General features: G+C 38.7%; 1 protein-coding gene across 16 annotated transcripts in view; it reads right to left on the bottom strand.

Annotated features, from left to right (window-relative positions):
- dlgap2a (discs, large (Drosophila) homolog-associated protein 2a) overlaps positions 1-17,977 on the bottom strand; it is a 197,702-nt gene that overhangs the window by 107,459 nt on the left and 72,266 nt on the right. For 6 of the 16 annotated variants that reach the window (XM_078941048.1, XM_078941049.1, XM_078941051.1 and 3 more), the window contains exon 1: positions 7,204-7,476. The exons of 6 other annotated variants lie outside the window; for them this stretch is intronic. In XM_078941048.1, coding sequence (XP_078797174.1) covers positions 7,204-7,327 — 124 coding nt within the window. In that variant the 5' untranslated portion in view covers positions 7,328-7,476. Of the gene's footprint in view, positions 1-7,203; positions 7,477-17,977 lie in introns of those variants that run through there. 4 more of the 16 variants (XM_078941055.1, XM_078941044.1, XM_078941046.1 and 1 more) reach the window with 1 other exon arrangement.

Below are 17,977 nucleotides of genomic sequence, written 5' to 3'. Positions count from 1 at the left end.
CCAAGTCTACATTCACTCATCCTCAGTTCTTTGTGTTGATTCAACAGTCAGTACCTTCCCCACCGACTGCCTAAGTGCTCCACTTCTCTCCTTCACAAACACCATTCCCTGCTTATTTTTCCACAATGCTGCATTTGCTTTTATGCATGTACCTTCAGTTGTTGCTGCTAAATATTTTAGCACTTGATAATGCCTTTTTGTAAATCTCATGTGTGACAAGATTACTTATAGAATTTCCTAAAGGGAAGCTGCTTCTGAATGTTTATCCCTCCATCCCTTATGTCTTTCTATGACAATTTTTTTCTCTTTGTACCTTCCCATCTGATTCACTGACCTTTTGCACATTTTTCAGCCTCTTTTTGCTTTTTAATTTCACCTACATTCAGCTGCAGATGCTCTGCACCATGACTGCTGGGATGGATTTAATCCAAAGCCATCACATCCTTGCTGCACCTGTCTAACAACATCTCTGTCTAGGTGCTGCCTGAGCCTTTAGCTCTTCCACTTCCTTCCTGCAGAACTGTAGGGGCTGTGCTCAACACAACTGCATTCCTTGATTATGATAAGGTCATCTTCAGTCTTGCCTTAGCCGATCTCAAGTACGATCTCCGCCGGTAGACTTGTTTTCAGGAGGTCCAGCACACTTCTTCCATGCATAGTCATGCTGCCTCTTTCGAATGGAAACACTAAGCCTCTTACCCAACTTGTAGAGATATAGACTGCTAGCGACCAGAGTAGTAGTGGCAAAGAGCAAACTGCAAGCATCATAACTTCAGATTACTTGAAAGATGCTTTGCTATTATGTCATCTATAACCTATGTCCTAAGAATTAGTCCCAACTGCCCTGATACAGATAGATACAGACTGTCTGCGAAAAATGTGCAAACTTGTACAGGGCACGCAGGTGGACCATATGAAATAGAAAGGCTGTAGACCGCTCAGTGAGCCTGTAGGGCAAACATTTTCCTGCACACTTTTTTCCACGGGCATACTTTGATTGACAGGTTGTAGTGAATACTTTTACAACATACCACATATGGTACAACATATGTTTTTGTCATTTTACAATACCCCTGTAGACTGTGCAGAGCAGACATGTGGGCCACCTGCATGCCCTGTACAGATTTGAGCTTTTTTTTCCTGCAGACAGCCGATGTCTAGCTACAAGGGCAGTTGTGACAAAGGTTTTACTGATGACTAGAGGGTTGCGTAAGGGCACTGTACAACACCATCACCCAAACGTCATAAGTGTCTGCAACGAACACTTCACAATTCACTCACCACATGGGTGACACTCATGCATTCCATTTTCAATTAGCCTAAAGGTAACTGCAAGACACTCCTGCGCTGACCCTAGGATGTGGCCACTCCCCTCTACGACCCTCTGTAAGTCTGGACAACCCAAAAGCCAACAGCATCTGTATGGGTCAACCCCCATACAAACCTTAAACTGGCTTGACTAGCAGAGTTGGAATAGGTTCTAAACAGCTTTCAGAGCTCTTTGGCTCTAGTTTGGCTAGAGTGGTCTCTAAACCGATCCTTGGGGCACTCCCCCAATCAATCCAAATGGACTGAAAGTGGATTCCACTGTCCATGCACTAACATTTAACAGGGAAATAATTATTTAACTATATGGATTTTCTAAAACACAATCTCTAAAGAGACTGAACATATTTTAACTTGTATTAAAGTTGTCACAACAAGCCTTCAAAGGGTGAGTTCTCCAATAATATCAGATCTGGAGTTTAATGTTAAAGGGGCAATTGTCAAAAAGACTTTGGTTTTTCAGTAACATTTAAGGCCACATTGTCAACAATAGTCCAATGTTTGCTATTCCTCCAAAGCAGCTTTTATTCATACCTCAGTGTTTTTCTATCTGTAGTAAGACAGTTTACAGAGGTAGCTAGGTAAAGGTCATGTCATTTCTTATTTTTTTCAGTAAAAAGTTGGGTTACTTTATGCCACCCTGCTTTCTTATATGAATGTCTTTTCCGTTCCACTGTTGGAATACACTTGGTGTACTTCATTTCAAACTATGGATATGGTTCATTTCACACAGCAACCCAAGGAAAAAAAGCTTAAATTGGTGCATATAAAAAAAAAAATTGATCTTTCAACGTTCTTGCAGAAGACAGTCCGGGAAGAAATAATGACCTCAACAAAAATAATTATTCAGCATCTTCACCAAACAAAGCGCTTTCAGCGTTTTAGGCTCTAACATATATTAAACTCGACAAGAAATATTGTTTGTGATTTTTTATTGTGATGTCGGTGAGCCATGAGGGAGTTCAAAGACAGACAGACCACATAAGGCATGTAGCCCTAACTTTATAGTCTGCTGAAAAGATAGTAGCTACTAGTGCAAAAGAAAATGCTTGATTTTTAGACCCTCTCACATTATTTTTCTCTTTATCTGTCCACCTGAAGAGATTATTATCTGCAGGCATTAAGGTACGGTTGTAAATGAATTAAGATACAAACTGGCAATTTCAGACTTTTCAAACAGGGTAGCACAACAATGCATAGCTTCTCCTCTTTCTTGGTAGTTTCCTAGAGACAAATCTAATCACAGATGACCCTAAGAAAGCTACTTCTTCAAAAAAGCTTGACAGTTTTGCCAGATATGGTAAAACAATTTAAATAACAAGAAACATAATGCATTCCCATCACAAACTTACCCATCGTAAGAAAATGTTTTTAAAACTGAGTTTTAAAAACATAAAATTTATTTCTATTGGATCATTTCACACTAAAGTGAACGGGAAAACCTTTGATTTTGTAACAAGCTCTAGTGGTTACTTGGTGAACTGACCCTGTTGTTGGAAGGCCACACCCCTTCCACTTGTTAATCAAACATTTTGAACATTGGACATAGGGGCCATGGGATTTACAAGAACATGTTTACTGAGAAATAGCCATTCACCTCTCAGTCTATGGGATTTCGGCTTCTTGGTTCCAGTACTTCCTGTTTGCATCAAGATAGGGGAGGGGTCACTCTGTCCAGTTCTCATATACAGTCAATGGGTGTTCCGCAGACCTTTATCCGTCCCTCAACATATAAATTACATACAAGCAGGTGAGTTCTGATTAGTCAAAACTCTGGTCAATCATATCACCAAGGCTCAGTATTTGCAGCTTCCGAATTTAAAGGTAAAGGATAATTTAAGGAATGTTTACACATCAAAATTAATCTCACGCTGCACACAGTTGACAAGTTGACCCATTTTTAAAGTTCTACAAAAATTTCAATAATAAACCTTTGTTGATTTGTGAAAAAAATGTCTTTATTTGGAGAGAAAAAAACCTAACAGCTTTACTTTCACTGAAAAGTCCTATTTATCTGAATTCACAGCTCGCGTCATCATTTTAATTGGAAATGTTTGTTCAAAACACTAATGTGTCGCCATAAACTGACTGAAACTTCTAAGTACCATAAAAGCAGGCAACCGGACATATGTCTGTAATCGAGACAACACTTAACCACTAAAAACTGAAGGTTGTCTTCTTTTTGCCTTTGCGAGTTATTCCTTACCCCATTGAGTGTAGTATCATTATCCCCATTGTGCCTATTGATTCAAATATGCATCACACCACTGCTGCTTTAAAATTACCTTAATATGGCATCTACTTACATAAATACTGGAATTAAATTCAGGCATCAAGGGGTTAAACCTTCTGTGGTTCAACAAAACATATATTTTTTTCCGTTCCTTTTGTAACTCTCATTTACCTTTTTGTAATTCTCATTTAATTCCAAAACTACAAAAGCCCAAGTTTGTCATTTTAAAAACGAGCTTGTCTGTCAATGGCTGGGGGACCTTTAAATGGTTTACAATCTCTTTGCGAACACAATGCAGCATGCACAGAGAATATCTTATGAGAATTCAAAAAAATAAAAAGGCCTATTGGACTTTTACAGCTTTCAAATACTTGTGAAAATGTGCAACTCTACATTTGCCCTTTTCTTCCCCCGACTGTCAGAACGAATGCAGCCTAAAAATAAGCTGAAACAGATCCAATCCACACAGCGTTCACTCTGCCTCACAAAAGGCTCTGACATATTAATATTTGATGCAATCTAGATACAAAGCAGCTTTTAAAGGATGCCACCATAACTGAAAAGCTATCATTAGTCATAACTCTGATTGTAGACCTTTTCGGAGCAAAACACATTTTCCCCGCCTGCACCAGAATCAAAGACTCCACAGAAAAAAGTAGGAGATATGAAAAAATGTTGTTTCGGTGATTTTTTGTTTCCTTTTACTCTCATGAATTTGCAGACTTTTCAAAATCATCTCTTTTATGATAAGATGGGGAGACATTAATAAAAGGCTTCTTGAAGTATTTAGGATTGAAGGAATGATTTTAATTCTGTTGAACCACAGTTTAATTGTTGATCTTCAATGCCGCTCCCTCGTCTTGTAAAAGCATCTTTTCACACATCTCGCTAAAAGCTGGCTTTCTTAAGAAGTGCTCCTTAAAAAGCTCACAATCTGAAGTGTGTAATAATTTTTTCTGAGGAAATTAATTTGCTGAGGGGTGGCTGTTCACATAGAAATTAACTAGGAAATAAAATGTCCCACCAATACAGTTGTGAGAAGTCTGTTCACCAAACTAATACCCTTTTGCAACAAGGTGCAGTTAAGTCAGATTTATTTTGGATCAATATAGATTTATTTTTTTAACCCAACTTTTCTTAAGGTATTTATTTTTACCGTTATCAATACATAAAAAGTTAAAATCAGGTTTAAAATCCAACCATTTACTGTATATGAGAACTGGACTGTGTAACCCCTCCCCCCTGGCGTTCCAAACAGGAAATACTTGCTGGCTACAACATGCTAAAAATCCTCTATTGAGAAATAAATAGCTATTACTCGGTCAAAATAACCGTTCCTACTCTGCTACCTTTTTTGAGCATGTTCGCAATGATCCTAATTTGTGGTTTTAAGTCAAACATTCGAAGCATTTGATTGGTAGATTCTTCCAAGGTCCTTAGAAGGTGCAGGGGTGTGGCCTTCTAACAAGCTCACCTCTGACTAGCAAATAATTTAATTGGAGCTGGAAGTAAGTCATATTTTAGGGTGACGTCACAATCACTCGCTCCAGTTCTCATAAACAGACAATGGATCCAACAGAAGTTTGTAGGCCGAATGCGGATTCATTCTCTACTCCTCTGGCTCCTCCCTATTACTCAAATTGTAGGGGCATTTGGTGCTTTAGTGGTGTCTGAACTTGTTTTCTTAAGGAGGACCATGGCGACGTAAGGTTGGCTATCCCTCTGCCAGTAGGGTGTTCTGTGTCGCGCCTGTGACATGGAGGAGAATCGCATTTTTTCACGTGTGCTCTGAAGCACAGACCTTTACATTTAAACGTAAGTAGTGAGTTCTTCTTTAAGCATGACTTTTTGAAACCGATATTATGTATTTTCCCAGCGCTGGCAGCACTAACGTAGATCACTGGCGACTAATAATGATGTCATTGAGTCATAGTAAAGGCACGATTTTTTCTATATGTTTCCGCTTTGAGGGAAAAAAGTAGGGGTAGGGAGAAACCAAACGGATAGACGAAGAATTCAGATTAGACCTTAGTCTTGTTGGTCCCACATTTATTCCCCCTTTTTCTTTTAAAAGATCAGGGTTTGGTGATGTCATGTCCAGCTAAGACGGGGACAACGGCAGGGCTCTATGAAGTGACATTTATGCCACCACCTTGCAAACAAAACTTTTCAAGTTGTAGATAAAAATATTAAATATTTGCTTTCAAAAAACAATTTTTTTTATTTCAAAAATATTTTTGTGTTTGCAACAAAAATGTTTTTCACATGGTTGTGTCTCTTCTTGCTTTCTCCTTATCTTTGATTTGGCGTTTATAAGTTTCAGTATAGTGTGACAAATCTGCCATTAAATGCAGCCTTCTTGCTGTGAGGCAAGAGCGCTAACCACTGCGCCACCTTGTAGCCTAAAATCAATTAATTAGATTAATTAATTACAGGACATGATTAATTTACCGCAGAAAAAATGAATCACATGACAGCACTAATCATTTTTATCGGCTAGCTTGTGTGACCTACTGGTCACGTATTGAACTGCACCTTGCACTAAATAATTTTGCATTTGAAAAGCATTATTTTGGAAGTACATAGGCTGCCTCTTTGGACCACCAATTAAATTATAAACCTCCAAACTCTCTCTTGAGGGATGTTTCATGTTAGTTGTAGTGACATTGGGTCCATCTATGTGGTTTTCAACTCTGAAGCAACAGCACCACAGTGTCTCGAAACAATGCTCCATCTGCAAACTCACTCACCCTCATAAAACATTGCATACATGCTCGCTCACTCCCCATCCTTCATGCAGTCTTCCTCTCGCATTGGCCTGTCTCAGCAGGAAGGTCACAAGAACACAGTTATTATGCTGGATTTGATTACCTCCTAATCCAATCAAGCAAAGCAGAGAGAGACCCATTGATTTTTCAGACATAAAGTTGTACTTATTGGGCTTAAAGGCACACGGCTGATTTCTGGACAAGGTTAAAGCCACAGTGAAATATTATGTCCGTCACAGAGTCCATAAGGAAATATGTTTGCGTATGAGCTCTTGGTGTTTAACATTTCAACTCTGGTCTGTTTTCTGTAGAACAACAAGCACATGTAGCCGAGCACAAAAAAAAAAAAAGGATTCCAGCATAACAATATGTCATGCAAAGAAAAGGCTTCATGATGAAATGGAAAGAAATATATGCACTCAGAAATGAAGGAGGCATCAAGAACGAGACAAAAATTCCTAATATAGCATAAAATACTTGAGATGTTTTTGTGTAATAAAGTATCAATGTTCTTATTTAAGCAAACCATTACTAAAAAAAAAAAAAAAGCAGCAAAAGGTTAGAAAAGACTCAGAGAAAGCGCCCTTCAGCCGTCATGCTGTCAACCAATCCTGTCAGCGAGAACAGAAACATGATTGGCTCCCGGGATTATATGTTCTTCAGCAATGCAATCCTACACATGGGACTCTCTTAAACGGATGCAGTTTTCTGCAGGAGCATCACCAGTAGGATGCATTTGGAGATGGAGACTGAAGAACATTGTTTCTGCGGTGAAGTGATGCCCACGCTCCACTTCCCGCCCTCCACCAGCAGCCAACAACAAGCCGAGAGATGACAATGACGAGAGCTTTCGGAAAATGGCAAAGGCCCACTCACCTTCTGGTTCACCACACAGTGTGCACTGTGATTCTAAACAAGGACCAAAGAGAGACAACAGGAGATTAATAGGAGTGACACATATGTGGTGCGTGGTTGAGCATGTGTGTGTGCTGACAAACATTTACATCTTCGCCCTCTGTGTGAAAATATCAACTGCTACTCAAGATTTTGTATCCCTCTGTCACAGTCAAACAGGAAAATATGGAAAAAATCAAATCTAATACATTAGCTGAACCCATGTGCAGCATATGACTACAAATAACATGATCATCAACCTCACACGGCTGCATGAAAATACAAAATAATTCATCACTGTGATGCGTGCAGATGCAAAGAGTCAACAGCTGTGAGCAAATAAGCCAGGCTAAGACACAAACTTTAAAATATACTATAAAGTACGGTGGCCCTGAAGTGCAAATTAACTCAAAAACAGGCCATAACGGCAATTAAAAAAGCAAAACAATTAATAAAAAAAACAATATCATGTTTTAGAAATAAAAAAGTGCCAGAAACCAAAATGCTATTCCAATGAAATAAACACAATCCAAAAAAGAAACAAAATAAAAATAAAATATTAAACAAAAAAATATTTGTAATCAAATCAAATAAAAAAAAACTATACATAAATATTTACTCAAACAGAACTTTTAATAAAAAAAATCTAATGCGAAGTGCTGTACACATAAAATACTTAGATAAAAGATGTACAATAATTTAAAACCCCCCCCGACTCACACATAATCTCCTAACTCCTTAACCGATGCAGAAACACATTGGGGAACAGGCTGAGTGCAAAAAGATTTGTGAGTTAATTTATTATTCTAAAGTGCTCAGGTGTGAGTGTGTGGGGGAGTGGTTGTGTGGCTCTACGACAAACTGGCAACCTGTCCAGAATGTACCCTGCCTTTGCCCAATAGTACCCAGGCTCCAGCAACCCCATGACCCTGACAGGGATACAGTGGGTTAAGAAGATGGATGGATGGATGGATGGATGGACGGACGGACGGACGGAGTTTACGTTTTGGTTTCTGGAATTTTGTTTGGATTTAATAAGTGAAATCCTGCTTTAATGTCCACATTATGTGTTTTCCCCCCAGAAACTTTGCTGTAAGTCTGCCTTTTAGAAAAAAATCTTTTTTTGTCTTTTATTGTCATCTCCGAAATAACATAAACATCCGTTACTTTTTTGTTTACATAACATTTACCATATTTCAGCGTGATTAATCAAAAACAAACAGTTATTAAGAGCCTTTCCTCAGCAGACAGGCAGTGGGAATAATGAGGCGAACAGCGATGAAAATGAGCGTCATGCCTTCAGGCCTGGTGTTGAAGGGACGGCCTTAAAAACAGCTGCTGTGCGGTTTGTCTCCAATTTCTCCTTCATCTAATTATCACTAAATGAGGTCTTGATAAGAACAGCAGAAACTTTGAATTGATGACTGGACAGCTTTTTTCTTTCTTTCTGACAAATCAGGCAGACAGCTGTTGCTCGGCTCCTCTCCTCAGATGACCTTGGTTTATGAAAATAGGGGACTGCCTGTGAATAAAAGAGGCATTTTTAAAGGCTGTTGTTCCCGTCAGAGTAGACCGGTTGTAAACGGACACAGCATTGCAGTCATTCAGTTATTAAACCCCCTGCTGGTCACTCTCTGGGCTTTGTGATAACACCGTCTTCAAAAGCTAACATTTTCTCAAATACTTGGGGCGGTTCCTGACAATATCAACTAAATAAGAGCTCGTACGCTTAAGCGCAAATCAAAAAGTGATTGTTGTTCCCGCAACTGAGTAAGAGGGACCTTAAAATACAATCAAGGTAAAATAAACACAGCTGTTATTACCACCTTGTGGGAGTAATGTCATTGTCCTTTTCTGGGGGCAAGTAGTGTTTTAGATATGAGGAGGTTGAGCACAGTAGAGTGACACAGGTGAAGTGGCAGACAGTAAAAGCCTTGAGAGAATTTACTGATTTAATTAGCCTTTTTTACTTTCCTACTCCCAGCTGTATAATTCCACAGAGTCAAAGCAATTGGCTCTATTAGTTTGTCCTGCCCGCTTAAATTTAAGGCTCTTTCAAATCGCCATGCGTGCAGCCATATTGATTCCGGTGAGGCCCTTTTTACAGTAAGGGAAGTGTTCCTGGGCAATTCTCATTTGCTTTTCAATTGGAAGTGTAAATCGGCTGACAGCCAGCGGCCATGTGCGAAACGTATTACGCTTCTGCATTCGGTGGAAATGTAGGTCACCGAGGAGTCCAAAAAAACTTTTAGACCCTCAATATCTTGTTGTAATCTTGGATGGTGGAGAGTACAGCATTCTGGCAAAAAAAAGTTGAAGATTCAACTAAAATGTTTCCTTTTATACACGATTACACACAAATATTACATTTCTGTTAAATTTTACATCCTTTATTAAATGGAAGTGTAGACTTTAGCATGATTTGACCTTATTGACTCACTTCGTCCCTTTTGGAAAAGCATTACTTTTAAATTAGGATCCGAATAAAAATTTATGTTATTTTAAATGTTTAAAACATTCCCATCCAATTAACAAAAGTCACCCTAACACAAAAGCCTGTTTAAGTCGGTGAAAAATCTCTTTTTTTGCTGTGGTAAAAAATATATCTACACAAACATTTCTTTACTTACGCGTTTGGTGCGAAGTGTTGATAAAATAAAAATTGGAAACGGTAAAAAACAATCTCTTAACAGCTGCATAAACATGAGTAGGGCTTCTTGATAATCAAAGGGCATACTATTAGAAAATACTTTGAGCACAGAGATGAAGAAGTGATTTAGGTTTTGTTACTCATCACAAAGTCTTAACTTGAAAACTAACTTCTCAGCATTTTCCCCCTTTAAAACCACTTGTATCATTTTTGATACATACAGTTAGTCGTTAAAACTGAAGCCACTGTGAAGTAAAGGGTCCTTTCTTATTCATTAAAGTTGAGAGATTGAAAAAGAAAATGTTTCCACAAGTGAAGGTGATAGGCTCCAGCAGCCCACCGTGACCCCGTGAGGGAAAAAATGCTTTAACCCTCGTGCTATCTTAGATGACCCCACCCTTACATTGACGTGTTCTCCCTACCATGACAAAGGTGGATAAAGGTGGAAAGTTTCATGTAATCCATGGACATCAGTGAAGATCACAGATCATTGAAAAAAAAAGGTTCAGCGCACTGTCTAGTGGGTCTAGATGACCCCACTCCCAATGTTAAAGTGCCTTGGATAGCACAAAGGTTACAAGATGAATGAATGAATGAATGTTTCCAAGCCTCTGCTTGAGTGGCACTTTGACATTTGATAGGAAAGGAAGAAAAATGTAAAACAAAAAAAAAAAAAGAAAGAAGAAGAAGAAAGAAATTAAGTGATTACAGCAGGCCAAGGATTTCAGGAGTCCGTGCATTTATTAGTGAAACATTATTTCATAAAAAAGGAACTGCAGATGTGTCTGCATCCATTTGTGCCTTATAAGTCTACATTACTGAGGGGTCTCTTTTCATTGGATGCTAACTCCCGGGGTTTTTTCCGTGCTGTCCCCTTGATATCAACCAATCCTCCAACAGAGCAAACAAGGGGAACAAATTCTTATCTTTGAAGTGATAATGTATTCATGCATAATTAAAGGCATCATTTCCATTTATGCACAGCTTTCTCACACCTCCCCTTGTGGCTGATCTCACTTTGTGCTCTCTCCCTTTTTTCCAGTCCTATGAGATGCAGGTGCTAATTAGCTAACGCAGATACTTTTTTTTTTAGTTTTGACAAGAATGTTATGTTTTTCAGGAGATAAAGAACACTTAGTTTTACATGGCAAAGTGAGAAAAGAAGTATAAACTACAACCCCGTGATAAAGCAGAACACAAAGAAAGAACTTTTTGGAGTTTACTGGAAGCTACGCACATATTAGCACACAGCTAACAATCCACGAAGAAAGACTTATCACAGGGAATTTATGAAAAGAAGAACTGAAAACAATAACAAATAGACAAAGATATGCTCACAAATTGAACATTTCACTGCCACACTTAACTGTTGAGATGGTCACCAATTTTAGTTTACTTTCCTCTTGACCAGGGTCATTTATCTTTTGCAAGGCGCCCTATATGCGTGCAGCCTCCCCCGGGGGCTGATCCAGCACTTCTGAGAGGAGACACAGAGCTGAGCATAAAGCTAGATGAGAAAGCTGGCAGTATGCTTTAGGTCCTGCCTGCCTCATCAGCTGTTAATTATCCGGCGCTGTCACACACGTTTAGGCCGGTTGCAGCACACCCATAAACTCTGCACTGTTCATGAACAAGCCTCGCTGTAAACATTTATGTACAAAACACACAATATGATTTTATGAAGTCATTACATGTGGATGACTGAATGCTAGGGCATAAATTCACAGAAATGGATTCTTAGGGTTAAAGCTGTAGATGGAGGATGGCCTGATGGAAATATCGTTATAAGTTTCACAACAAAAAGAGTGACATTAAAATAGGATGTGCACTAAATAGAATAGAAGAGAAGGGTTTATTGTCTTTGTAAAAGGAGCACAAGGAAATTTAAGGCAACCATCATATAAAGATGCATTAAGAATTCTAAGAATAAAATACAATAATACAAGCAAAAAAAAACAACAATAAGCTGTTAAAAATATGAATGTATATATCCACTCACTGGCCACTTTATTATGTACACCTTACCCAACTGCTTGTTAATGCAAATTTCTAATAAGTCTATCACATGGCAGCAACTCAATGCATGTAGACACTGTCAAGACGATCTGCTGCAGTTTAAACCGAGCATCAGAATGGAAAACAAAGGTGATCTAAGTGACTTTGACCGTGGCGTGACTATTGGTCTGAGAATTTCAGAAACTGCTGATCTACTGGGATTTTCACCCACAACCATCTCTAAGGTTTTCAGAGAATGGTTTGAAAAATAAAACATATCCAGTGAGCAGCAGTTCTTTGGGCGGAAATACCTTGTTGATGCCAGATGTCAGAGGAGAATGGCCAGACTGGTTCCAACAGTAACTCAAACAACCACTGGTTACAACCTTGGTCTGCAGAAGAGCATCTCTGCTACAGATGGGCCTCCACCTGGCAGGTGGTGTGATGGTGTGGGGGATATTTTGTTGGCACACTTTGGGCATCTTAGTACCAATTGGGCATGGTTACAACGAACTTGAGTATTGTTGCTGACCATCTCCATCCCTTCATGACCACAGTTTACCATCTTCTGATGGCTACTTCCAGCAGCAGCATCTCAGACTGGTTTCTTCAACACAACACTGAGTTCACTGGACTCAAATAGCCTCTAAGTACCAGATTGAAAATGAATATTGATATATTCATATTAAATGCATTAAAGCACCTTTGGGATGTGGTGGAACGGGAGATGGGCATCATGGATGTACAGCAGACAAATCTGCAGCAACTGCGTGATGCCATAATGTCAATATGGACCAAACTCTGTGAAGAATGTTTCCTGAACTTTGTTGAATCTATGCCACGGAAGATTAAGGCACTTCTGAAGGCAAAAGGGGGTCCAATCCGGTACTACCAAGGTGTAGCTACTAAAGTGGTCAGTGAGTATGTATACATAAAGATTGTTTGAAATATGACGATGCACATTAAGGAGTCTCAAAAGAAATATTGAGGTCCATATTCTCAGAGTCATTCTCAATTACCGGTACTAAAGAAATCTTCGGCCATCATACATTTAAGTCCACCATCTTTATTTGTGGATGCAGGAATTTATTTAGAAAACCACAATCAATGTAGCAGCATGGTGCCTTAAAACAGTGTTTTTCAACCAATCTGCCGCGGCACACTAGTGTGCTGTGGGAGATGGTCAGGTGTGCCGTAGGAAATTACCCTCATTCACTGATCTAAAAACATTTACCATCTTTAGGATATCAGCTCTTTGTTCATCCAAACAGGCCCTGATAAAACACTGAGTAGTTAGGAATATGAAAGATATTAAAATACTTTTTTCTTTGTGTTTATTTGATTCTATTAAAGACATTTTGAAAAGAAGGACGGTACCGCGATTTAGCCGTAGCTTCAGCTGTTTGCGGAAAAGTCCCGCCCCTTTAACTGTCTCCACCAATCATCCTTGGAGGCTTAATCACATGTCATCAGTCTGACTAATCAGAAGTGGTTAAAGTTTTCACTTCCTTGTTCAGATTCTGCTCATAAAAATCGCTCAGTTCCACCAAAAATACCAGCTAAATATCGTCTTTAGCGGTGCAGCTTTTCACAGAATCCGGTGTCAGACCGTGGAACAAGTGAACAAAACCATGAAGCTCAGAGACGCGAGTCTTTATGCCCTTTTGCTACAGTTTTCACACTACATCTCCCATGATGCATTGGGTTAAAGTGACAGTGTCTCAGCGCACAATGAGTCTTTCTTGTTAAACGTCTTGAAACCTCAACGAACACACATCAAACAGTTTTTAAATCTTCTAACTTAACTTTTATTATATGTTTTAGAAAAAAACAGCTGCAACTTCCAGCTTTTTCTGCCACAATCATCACAAAAAAGCATGTGAGATTGCGGAGGGGCTGTAGATCAATACAGACTATGAGCTTCTTCTTTTTTTTTTTTTTTTTAATTTTTGGATGCTGGTGTGTCGCAGGATTTTTGTCAAGGTTAAAAGTGTGCCGTGGCTCAAAAAAGGTTGAAAACGCTGCCTTAAAAGATGTGAGCACTAAATAACATTGATTTGTTTATTTTAAATCATTTTTAAGTCAAACCCTCAGTGACAATCTTTTATTTTTAAGAAGGCATGAACTTGGCATCTGGGCTATTTCGAAGCTCTATTAGGAACACAAGATTTAATTCTGTAAGAAAAGACATTTTTTGAAGAATAAAATGTAACTACTTTATGGTCCTTTTAAAATATGAAGCTTTTCAGAGTTAAGGAATTTTAACTGTGCTTCAACAAGCTTTCAAACCTGTCACTCAGCTGTGTTGTGGGTCTGTTAAAGTGAAGAACCATTTGTTGGAAAAGTTTTTATTAAAAGCAGAACAATTATTTCGGTTATATATTTTACTGCACAGTCTTGGACAATAGAAGGCCCTCATTAGCAGGGATTTAGACAAGATCAGAGCAAGACAAAAGTGAGCTGCTAACATTTATTTCACTGCAGCTTCTCATGTGAATCCCAAAAAGTACAAGTAATTTAGCAGCACAGACGTCTGGGACACAAATGTCTTTTTTCTTTCATTTAGAGATATTTCAGTATCTCTTGTGCTAAATGAAATTCTAAAGAAGACAATGAAACCTCCCTATTTAGAATTTAAAAGATTTATCCAGCACCTACTTTATGTTTAATGAGCTGTTTTAAATTAAACAATATTCAAGCAAAAGAACCTCATCTGAATGCACATAAATCATCCTCAGTCACTCAAGCGTGAATACCTTTTGACTTCTTGTTACCTGCTCATCCCATCATCCTCACCAGCAATTAGCCACATCCACAGTTTCATGTTATTTCTTTTAAATTCTATCTGATTTGTTTTTAGATTGTAGATCAATTCGGTGCAGAACAGACTTAATGCCATGATGAGTGTTCTGTGTTTCATGGTCTTTTGGTGCAGTGAATAAAAATTAGCCTACATCTAGTGAGCTCGTCTTTGAATCTTTCCATTGACTGAATTGCAGAACTGGACCGTGAGTGTGACATACATCACCCGTAAAAAATGACTTTCTACCGGTTTCAATGACATGAATCCATTCCGTTGCCTTCATTTATTTATTTATTTTTCTGCATACGGACGTTGCCATGTTAGAACCAGAAATTTTCAGTCAGCAGTGATTGGTCTGAGTCAATCTGATTCATCATTTCTATGGGAACCACTGTACAATCAGGACTGGGCTTGTTGGAAATCCACACCCCTACCACTTGAACGCGAGCTCAGGAGAATCTGTCAATCAGATCCATCGAAGGTTCGACTTGAGACCACATGCTTTTATTGCTGCATCTGATTGGTCAGCTTATAACTTGAATAACTTGCACTACAGAAAGAATATATATATATATATATATATATATATATATATATATATATATATATATATATATATATATATATATATATATATATATATATATATATATATATACACAAGATTTTCAAGAACATGTTAAAAATAGTAGCAGAGCAAGAATGGTTATTCTGACATATAGAATGACTGAGTAATAGCTGTTTATTTCTCAATAGAAGTCTATGGGATTTTAGCAGTTCAGTTCTCAAATACAATCAATGGATCTTCTCAACATAAAGGATTGAAAAATGAAGCCACCAGGAATGTTTATTTCCAAAGACTGCCTCACTCTTAACGCTCTAAAAACACCCATATTGCATTTCAGTCTGGCAATCCTGCATAGACTTAAGTAAGTTGCTTGTGAATTGTTAGACATTGGATCCCACTAATGGACAGAGTGAGTGTTTACTTTCATTGAGAAAAGGGACAGATTATTGTTTATGTAGGTCTTGAATTAGATCAATATTCAGTCTAAAGTTTTTGTGTTGCATTTTATCAAATTGAGTTGCAGCCATTTCAAACATGTGAAACCAAGATTGATCTAAATCCGCTAATACTCCTGGTTTTCTGGTAACATGCCTGTAGGCAAAACTAAGTGACTGAGCAAATATTTAAAGGAGGCATGAGGATGGCTGTGAGCTAACAACATGTGCTGTCAACACATGTATTTTCTTCTCAAACTAAGCTACCCTGAAACTACATTTAGAAGCAGTGACATGAACAAAACCAAACTACTCCTGAGAGCTTGCTTTTATCTGTGAGTGGGTGCATATTTAAATATGTTTTTCTTCTCATCTGCAAGTCCTGACACACTGTGCAATCCAGATATGCATTCATAAATTGATGCCTTCCCACAAAAATGCTTGTGTGCACTCTGTTCTGCAAGGATAAACACAATGTGTTTGCACTGTGAGTGTTTGCACATGTGAAGCAACATTTCATTTAGCAGTTTGCTTCTCATGATAGCCCCTGAGCCTCACACATCATTGTGACAGTGTGACTGTGATGATAAGAGGCGGAGAGCAGACACACGGTGGTTGGCAGTGATGGGCTTGGTGGAAAAAATGAAGAAGATTGGTGGAAAAGAAAAAAAAAAAGGGAAGGCTATACAGCCTATTGTTTCCTAGCCACCCAAGGGTCACATTTAATAGTGAGTCCTAGGGGACAATGAAAGTCAAAAGCAGGGAACCATAAATATTTTCAGAGGGAGAAAAATGTTGAGAAATGTTCCCGCTTCTCAGATGTGTTGAAGTGAGGGTGATGGATGAAAGGGGGAGAGGTTGACGAGCACTAACGAGAGGGATATGTGCTGGGAAAAGATGGAAGGAGAGGTGGTCGGAACGTGGATGGAGAGACTTGTGAAAAGAAGATAATGATGGCTTCCTTTACACCCCAGCAGAAATCTCTCTCACTGCAACATGAGGGAGGAGGGCAGAGCCTTCAAATGACCAACCCTGCTAAAAGAGTGTGGTGGTAAAGCTATTATTGCTGTGTAGCTTTTCCTTCACTGCCACATCCCCTTTGCTCATTTAACCCCTTATCTGTTAAAGTCCCACTTTGATCATCTTTTGATCTATTTTCAAAGCGTTCCCAGTAGTCTTTTTATTATGATTATGCCATTTTTAGCCAATAAACCAAAAAAAAACTGTCTTGTTTTTTTAACCCCCCCCCCCCCCCCCCCCCCCTATTTACCATCATCCACCTGTTCACATGTCTCCCTTTAGCTTACAGCCCTTCACAACCCCAACCTAACCTTACAGATGCAACAAAGTGGTGTGCAATACTATCCAGCCGTACAGCTTTGAGCCAGATTCCAGCACAAACGAGGAAAACAAAAAGACGTACATGGAGACGCACGAGTGGATGCATCGGAATGGAGCGGAACAGGGACCTCGTGGCCCACCCAGTGTATTTACTACGCCACAAATATGCTCTTTTTCAAACTGCATTTTTTTCATTTGCTTCTGATTCGCAATTATTTGAATAAAGAAATTCTCAGAAACAGAATTTTAAGCTGAATTTCTTTTTTATTTTCATCATCATCAGAAAAATGGCAAAAAAAACATGTTAAAATTGCAAAAAACAGTTTCCATTGGAGTGGGTCTTTAACTGGTGTACATGCTTGCTCAGATAAGACAGTCATTGTCAGAGTGCCCAAATCTTCTTCGGGTTTAAAACCCACTTCAGGGAGCTCTTTTAAATGAACCCTTCACTCTCATAAGTGTGAGACCAGAACATTTTTTTTAAAGAGGTGTTGACTCAGTAACTATTGTGCTATCCTAGGCACTTTAACATTGGGAGTTGGGTCATCTAGACCCACTAGACAGTGCGCTGAACCTTTTTTCTTCAATGATTTGTGATCTTCTCTGGTGTCCATGGATTACATGAAATCTTTCCACCTTTATCCACCTTTGTCATGGTAGGAAGAACACGTCAAAGCAAGGGTGGGGTCATCTAAGATAGCACAAGGGTTTTAATTAAGGACTTTATCAAAACAGACACCTCAGTTTCCTAATAAGTGTTTTAAGTAGGTCACAAAGGACACAGGCCCCTCTACAAATACCTCTTTCACAGCTAATCAGTGGTTGTCTGATACCTATTCTGCCTATAAATCAATACATATTATTACAGTCATTGTAATTGCCAGCTGCCCCTATTCGTTCATCTGCAATGAAAGTAGAAAATAAGGCTCTTTCAAGCATGAAAGTAATCAGGGAGGTCAGTAGAG

This window comes from Oryzias latipes, chromosome 22, assembly GCF_053564925.1.
Source record: "Oryzias latipes strain Hd-rR chromosome 22, Olatipes_Hd-rR_3.1".
NCBI lineage: Eukaryota > Metazoa > Chordata > Actinopteri > Beloniformes > Adrianichthyidae > Oryzias > Oryzias latipes.
This window is presented reverse-complemented; position numbering and strand designations above follow the sequence as displayed.